The sequence below is a fragment of the Belonocnema kinseyi genome, chromosome 7 (assembly GCF_010883055.1).
Source record: "Belonocnema kinseyi isolate 2016_QV_RU_SX_M_011 chromosome 7, B_treatae_v1, whole genome shotgun sequence".
In the NCBI taxonomy this organism is placed as follows: domain Eukaryota; kingdom Metazoa; phylum Arthropoda; class Insecta; order Hymenoptera; family Cynipidae; genus Belonocnema; species Belonocnema kinseyi.
This window is the reverse complement of record NC_046663.1, coordinates 2,024,893-2,033,318: the sequence shown is the minus strand read 5'-3', so window position 1 is coordinate 2,033,318 and position 8,426 is coordinate 2,024,893. Positions and strand designations below refer to the sequence as shown.

At 26.6% G+C, this 8,426-nt stretch overlaps 1 protein-coding gene across 2 annotated transcripts in view; it reads left to right on the top strand.

The window, feature by feature from the left end:
• The first annotated feature begins 7,045 nt into the window (after positions 1-7,045).
• The window catches only part of LOC117177138, a 19,324-nt gene continuing 17,943 nt past the window's right edge, over positions 7,046-8,426 (top strand). The window contains exons 1-2 of one of the 2 annotated variants that reach the window (XR_004467667.1): positions 7,046-7,155; positions 7,292-7,410. Coding sequence is in view for 1 of the 2 variants with exons in the window: in XM_033367636.1 (XP_033223527.1) it covers positions 7,197-7,232; positions 7,292-7,515 (260 nt within the window). In the remaining variant the exon portion in view is untranslated. Of the gene's footprint in view, positions 7,233-7,291; positions 7,516-8,426 lie in introns of those variants that run through there. The other variant, XM_033367636.1, reaches the window with a different exon arrangement.

Sequence of the window (8,426 nt, the reverse complement as noted above, 5' to 3'; positions counted from 1 at the left end):
TCGTATTTTCGTGTACAACGTTACCGGCTGATGCCGTTGGAATTGATCGTTGAAATATATTTTTTTACATCTTTTATTATTAAGCTTTGTACTTAAACGTAGAGAATATGACAGGATTTTGGAGAATTTAAAAAAATTTAAGAGAATTTAAGAATTCATGAATTTTAAGAATATTTTTATTGTTCAGGTTATAACAGCGGTTGAATATAAATTATTTTCTAGCTCTGAAATATTGAGGAATTATAGTGTTTCGTATATAAATTTAAAATTTTCAAATTTATTAATTTATTTTAAAACAAAAAGTTTTCTGCTTTCAAAGATAACTCTTTAACAAAATACTGGAATTTTCAACAAAATAATTGAATTTTTAACATGTAGTTGAATATTCAACCTGAAAAGACAAATTTTCATCAAAAAAAGTCTCATACTTTATATTTTAATAAAAAAAAGAATGAAATTTATGCAACAAAAGAAAAGAATCTTAAAACCAAAAAGACGAATTTCCAATAAATAAAGATTTTTCACTCAAAAAATAAATGAAAGTTTATCTAAATTATTGAAGCTTCAAATCAGAAAACAAATTTTCTTTACAAAAATTCAATTTTCAAACAAAAAAATGACTGTTCAACAAAAAGTTAAGTTTCCACGAAACTGTTGCATTTTTACGAAAAAAAAAGTAAATTTCAGAATACAAAATAATTTTTTTACAACAAAAAAACGCGAATTTTTAACAAAAAAATATCCATCTTAAAACATTGAAAAGCTCCATTTTTTGTTAAAAAATAAATTCTAAACAAATAAAAATAAGTATTTTCCATTAAACAGTTAAATTTCCAACCAGACATAAGCCTTCAATAAACAAAATTTCACAATGTAGTTAAACTTTGACACAGTAGTTAAATCTTCAATTAGAAAAGATTAATTTATAACAAGATAAATAAAATTGTAACCAACGAGATAACTTTTCAACTTAAAATATAAATCTTTAACAAAAAAAGTGATTTATTAATAAAGCGATTCAACCAAATGTTTTAAACAAATTAGTTGAATTATCTAGCAAAGAAGAACGATTTTTAACCAAAAAGTTGCATTTTCATACAAAAAATGAAATTTCTTCTATAACAGATGAAGTTTTAAATTAAAAAGATAAATCTTCAAAAAAATAGTTGAATTTTCTATTGAAAAAGATTTTAGTCGATTTTTTACAATCGAACTATGAATTTTTGAACAAGAAATAATTTTTTACCAGAAAAATTGAATTTTCAAACCAAAAAGGCGAATTTTTAACCAAACAGGATGACTTTTTAACAAAATTGTTGAATTCTCTAGCAAATAGTTGCATTTTAACAAAAAATGTTATATTTATCTTAAAGCAGAGGAATTTTTGATTACAAAAAAAGGTGAGTTTTTATCCAAAAAAGATTCCAGTTAACTCAGTAACATAAAAAATTGAAATTTTGTAACAAAAAAAATGAGTTTCTACGAAAAAAAATTGAATTTTACATTCAAAAATATGAATTTTTTCACCAAAAAAGGTTGAATTTTTAACAAAATAGTTCAATTCTTTACCAAATAGTTGCATTTTTATCCGAAAAAGATCAATTTTGTACTAAACAGATGAATTTGTAATAAAAAACACATTTTTTTTATAAGTGGAACTTTCATCCAGAAAATATTTCAGTTTTTTTTCAACACTTAAATATAAATTTAAAAAAAAAGTAAATTTTCTACAAAAGAGTTAAATTAAAAAAAATAGTATAAAAGCTTATAATTTCTAACCAAATAGTTGCATTTTTATAAAAAAAATTTAATTTCTGCTAAAGCAGGTAAACTTTAAAATAAAAAAGACAAACTTTCAAAAAAAGAGTTGAATTTTCAACCGAAAAGTTAACGAAAAAATGCAATTTTCAATTAATTAAAAGAAATTCTGAGATTCTCATAAATTCTTAGAGAATTTATTTCTCGGTTATATTCTCGGCAATATTCTCATTCTCGTTACCGTTCTTAAAGTAATATAACCGGCTCAGAACTATCTGCTACATTTGAATCAGCCCTCTGCATCTCTGCATATTTCAGATTTTAACTCGACCCCGCAACTGTCCTAAGTTGATTAGTTCTTAATATCCCCAGCGCGGCGCTAGTTGTCCCATCACTCCCTGTTTTTATATAGAAAGTAATGGGACTAAATTACTTTTTTAATTTTTTAGTTAACAAAATGTTATTTCCATGCCAAAAAATTCTTGGAATTAAAACAATGTTACTCATTTAACATTTTAAAATACTTTTCCGTCGTACAATAATCCTGGCAAAGTGTAATATATCTTAGATATAAATTTGAATGAAAAGTAAAATATGATTCTTAAAGTTTATTGTGGAAAACAAATTAACAATATTATTAATGGAATGTAAAAAAATCCCGGAGAAAAATTTGAATAGTACTAAGTTTAAACTTATCATGTGAATAATCTCGCTTATGAATATATAATAGATATAATGTATTTCTTATTGAATTTAACTACATTAACATTGGAAACCATTTTATTTAATAATCAGTGAAAAATAAAATAATAAATTTCTTTAATTGCTCTCTTGTATCATTATATCCTTTTAAATATTTAAAACAAAGATGTTAAAACATTAGTTATATTTACATCATGGACGTGTTATAAAAGTATAATTTATATTTGTTCATCTGAAAAATAGTTTTTTTTTGCAACAACTTAAATTATTGAATAAACTATTTTTGATGTACTTTACATATTTTTATGTTATATGTTTTCGAATAAAAATGTAATTCTATTTCAATTACATTTTTCTCATTATATTCAATAGCGCAAGTACTCGCTAAACCCTCAAATATTAAGTTTCAACCTGTATACTATTAAAGCTTTTTTCACAAAACTATTGACATATTTTATCGATATAAATATTATTTTCTGCGTTTTCAGATATAAAAAGGATTATATTTAACTTTTTATTCAAATTAAAATCTAATATTCCACTTTACCAAGTTTATTTGGTTAAGGTTTATTTTATGTTTTCCGTTAGCATTTATATACATCGTTTGCAAAATTGTTTTGAAATATAAAATGAGTAACATTATTTTCATTTCCATATTTTTTTTGCGAAAATAACATTTTGTTTATTAAAAAATAAAAAAAAAAGTGGTCTACTTCCATTGCTTACAATGCAAAAACAGGGAGTGATGGGGCAACTAGCGCCACGCTGAAGATATTAGGAACTAACCAACTTAGGACGCTAAGGAATCGCCATTTTGTTTTCAGATGCACAGGGCCGATTTGAATCTATTGCCAAAGACAATATAAATCTAGATGCGGCACACAATGCGTCCAATTATAGTACATTTTTCGTACTGCGCATGCGTGTCGTAGACAAGCGGATTGGTTACCGCTAGCGCGTTTAATTAAAATGATTAAATTTTTTTACTTTTTGTTTACAATTTTTTACAACAAATAATAATTGTAAGGTACATAAAGAGACCAGATTTGAAATAAGTAGCAGCTCAAGCGGTAGGAGGGGACGAGAGATTTTGTTACGAATATATTACGCAAGGATATGGGGGGGGGGGTCCTTAATTGCATTAATGTTCAGAGGAAATTATTCAACTGTTTTTTTTAATTAAACTATTCTGTATAAAATTAACTTGTAGTTTAAATTTCATATTTTGGTGTGAAAAGGTGAATTAAAATCTTTTTAAACTGTTTTCTTGAAAATTAATATTTTTAATGAAAAAAATCATCTATTTTTGTAGAAACTGCATTTTTCTTAAATAAAAATGCAACTGTTTGGTTAGGAATACAACAATTTGGGTAAAAAGTCATCCTTTTTTGATGAATATTAAAACTGTTCAGTAGAACTTTCTACTATTTCGTAGAAAATTGACTTGTTTAAAAGTCAAATGTTAGTGCTGAAAAGTCAACTGAATTTTTTTGTAAATAAAAATTTGACTTTTTAATTAAAACATTTATCTGTTTAAGTAGGAATTGCATTTTTTTAGATAAAAATGCAACTTTTTATTTGAAAATTCAACAATTTAGTTAAATATTAACCCTTTTGGTTAAAAATTCACCTTTTTTGTTGATAATTCGTCTTTTTCGGTTGAAAATTCAAGTATTTTCGTAGGAAATTTACTTCATGTTTAAAACTCATATTTTAATGTTAGAAACTAAAACGAAAATCTTTTTTAATATAAAAATTGTAACGTATTTTTCGAAAATTTTTCTTCTCGATAAAAATGTTTACCTGTTTTAGATGGAATTTCATCTTTCTTGGTTGAAAATGCACCTTTTGGATGAAAATTAAACTTATTTGCGTTAGGATTCAACTATTTCGTTTGAACCACTGAAGATAAGAATTCATATTTTCCGAAGATTCATATTTTTAATTGAAAATTCATCTTTTTGGTGAAAGCTTAAATATTTTTTGAATGCTGATCTTTTTTAATTGAAATTGCAATTACGTGTGTAAAAAACCGAACTACTTTGTTAGAGTATTTGTTTAAATAGAGGTTTATCTCTTACGTTAAAATTCAATTATTTTGATGAAAATTGTTTTTTTACTACTAAAAATTCATATTTTCTAGTTATAAATTCAATTTTTTTAACAGGAAATTCGTCTTTTGGCTAGAAGATCCAATAATGTGGGTAAATGTTTTTTTTTTATTAAATGACTGAAAAATCTTAATTTGTTGAAAATTCCTCTTTTTAGTTGTATAATTAATTTTTTTAAATGAAATTTGATCTTTTTTGGTTGGTATATCAACTTTTACACCGTTTTGCCGAGAATTTAGTTTTTTAGGTTGAAAATTTAATTATTTTTCGAAAATTCATTTATTTTGTTGAAAGTTCAAGTATTCTGTTAAAAAATCATATTTTATGGTAGAAAACTAATTTTTTGTTTAAAATAAATAAGTCAATTTGAAAAATCTCATTCTGTATCTGAAATATTCTTTTATTCCGGTTATAAAAGGCCTGATCTTAAAAATATAAAAATGCTGGCATTTGAATGTTAATGATCAGGAAAAATAGAAAAATGTTCAAAGAAAAATTGGAGAATTTGAAAAATAAAGTTTTCACCCTGCAAAACTTTTTTTAAATGCAAAAAATGTCTTTTAGTCTCAAGTCCCATGTTTGTTTATTTCTGGAAACTACAAATTACGTACCGAAAGAGTGGAGGGGGAGAGACGAAATATTTTGTTACGCCTTGTTACAAGGTGGAGGGAGGGTCTTGAAGAGGGCCCATAATCCGTTTCATAATTTAAGTACGACCCCAATGATATTAGAAATTATTTCAACTTCATATTTGTAATTAGATATAAAAAGATAACGAAATTGAATACCTCACTAGCGACAATACAATAAGGTCTAAGAACTAAAAAGCTGCCATTATTTAAAAAGAGATTGAGATATATCTGTCTCTGTTTAGCCAATCGAATTTTTCTAGTTCTTGGAAATTATCATAGGTTCGCTATCGAGGTGTTTCATCTAGTTTTTTAATATCTTTCCTATTGATGGATGCTGCTCGGCCTGAACGTCATAATACCTTACCATACCAGCAATTACCGGTAATTACTGGTAATCCCGGTAAAAAGCAATTATTCATTACTTTTCACCGAAAAATGATTTTTAGGGACGAAAATTTTAATTTTATAATGAATTAGGGTACCTTTTCAGGAAGGCCTGTTTCGAATTAATCGTGAAATTAATATTTTCCATACGATTCATTTCTAGCTATTTTGTTGGTTTAGGCAAATTTGATTGATTGATAACCTAGATACGAACTCGATGTGTCAAACAGTGATGCCAATGTTGGCACTCTGTCTACTGGGCTTGCGTGAGTGCCGCGCGCTGGTTAGCCGCACTTGGCGCGCAATTCAAAATTACTTTAGATAACCACGTTTGTAATTTGAATAAATAATTATTTTAAAAATTCTCAAGAATGTATATGAATTGTCTAACTTTTGATTTCAGACAAAAAAAATTATAATACATATATTCTATAAATACCAGTTTATTTTCAGGGAATCCCAAAGACCTACTTATATTTTTAAAAAAACATTTCATGTAAAAAGAAATTTCTTGGAAAAGGGATTGAAAATAATAATTTATAAAGTTTTAAATATTTTTTATATATTTTTCTGGAAATTCATATAATTATATAACATGTATATACATAAATTGTCACGAATTGATTGTAGTTATGATTCAAATGCAAAAATGTTATTTTGAGCATGTTTTGATCATTGTTTTTGTATTTTTCTGAAATTTATTTAAACTTATTTTAATCAATATACTAATGTTATGTGGGTATTTAAAGGCGTGTTCAAATTTGATCGTTATATTCTTTTTTATTTATTTCGAATAATTCTTCCTAATTTTTTGTTCTTGTTTTGTTATAAATATATCGTTTTGTATCTAGGTGTCCTTAATTCTTTTTATGTTTAATAAAATTTATTATGATGTTAATAATTAATTTTTCTTAACAAAGTTACATCATTTTATTTAGGGAATCGAAAAGATCAATATTCTGAGCTGACAATTTTTTTAGAAAAATTCAAATATTATCATTAGTATACTCTGAAGTTAACTTCTATATATTATGCCGCTAAAACACTATATAGTATTTCAAGGAATGTATCTATTAAAAAATATTTCGTGAAATATAAGTCAGTCTTTGGAGATCAATGGAAATAAAATGTTATTTATAAAATATATGTGTTATAAGTTTTATTTTTCCTGAAATCAAAAGTTACATAATTTTTATACATTCTTGTGCATATTTGTATAATTATTTATTTAAATCAAAAGAATTGTTTTTTAAAGTAAGTTTGAATCGCGCGCCAAGTGCGGCTAATAAATTTTTCTTAATTTTCCCAGCCAGCAAACGGATTTTATCATTTTTTGCCCAAAAGCATTTATTTCTCTCTTTGTAAAATAAATGCAGAGATGATAAATGGGATCGATTTATTTCGAATTCTCGTTAATTTTGAAATGAGTCACCCCGAGACGCACGTGCGTTAACAACTTCATCACGTCATCAGTTTTCGTTTACATACAATTTAATTGCCGGTGTGAACTTTGTGGTTTCGCAAAATTCCTGCAGAGACCTCAAATATTACCGTTTTACTAAAAGAAGGTAAAAAACGAAAAGAATTAATATACCTAGAGCCGTTTTAAATGATTGACGGAAATGTAAACCCACGAATGTCGCAAGTAAGACGCGCGACACCCTTCGTCCTTTTGGAGGTTATGTTTAATGAAATTCCTTGCAGGAGACGTTTGAGGGGATTTTGGACGTTACGGGCAAAGATTTTGCTGCCTTGAGTATACCGGATTGTGATTCTGAAAAATCTGAATGCAAATTGACGAGAGCAGGGAGTTTTTCAGAGGTGGAGACTGTCTCTAATTCCGAGGGATTTTTGCGTAAAAAGTCTTTTGAAAAGTTTATTGAAGAGCTTGGAAGCGAGGAATTGTTGGAAATTGAACCAAGTGCAAGGTTAGCCTCATATTTACCTGAAAAAAGAGTTATTTAGGTTTTCATTATTTAGGATCAATATTTTAGACTTTCCAGCTGTTGCCTGTTTCTAATAAAAATCCCCTTGTTTTTCTATTCTGAAGAGGCTCTTTTTCGATACTTTGACCTAAATGTCTCCTAATTTTCCAACACTGATCAACGTTTCTTGGAATCTTTTGGAAATCGCTTCAAATCTTTAAAAATTGTGGTAAAACTATATTGTGGCATTTTCATTATTTACAAACATTTCCAATATTCCCGTTCATAAAATTAGAAATTTTTTTCAGAATGTGTTTTTTTATAGCTTTAATCATAATTTATTATTGATGATTAAAAACAATAATATAAACAAGATTTATTTATTTTATTTATTAGATTATTAATCAAATAGAAATCTGCGGAACCGAAATTTCGGCATAAAAAGTCGGATTTTCTCGATACAAATTGAGCTATTTTTATTGATATTTCGTTGCAAGTATCTGGATTCTCTTAGGTAGAAATAGAACTGGAAAAGGGGTTATTTTTACCGACATTTCACTACAAATAGCTTGATTTTTCTGTACAGAGCTAAAAACGGGCTTTATGTACCGAAATTTATGTACAAATAGAGCTGGAAATGGGGCTATTTATAAGAAATTTCGTTACAAATAACTTGATTTTTCGGGACAAATAGAACTAGAGCAATGCTATTTTTACCTATATTTATATACAAAACTGAGCTGGAAACGGGCTTTTTGTACCGAAATTTATGTACAAATAGAGCTGGAAAAGAGGCTATTTGCACCGAAATGTTGCTAAAAATAGCTTGATTTTTATGTACAAATAAAGCTGAAAGAGCTATTTTTACCGTGATTTCTGTACAAATAGAGCTGAAAATGCTATTTTTGCCGATA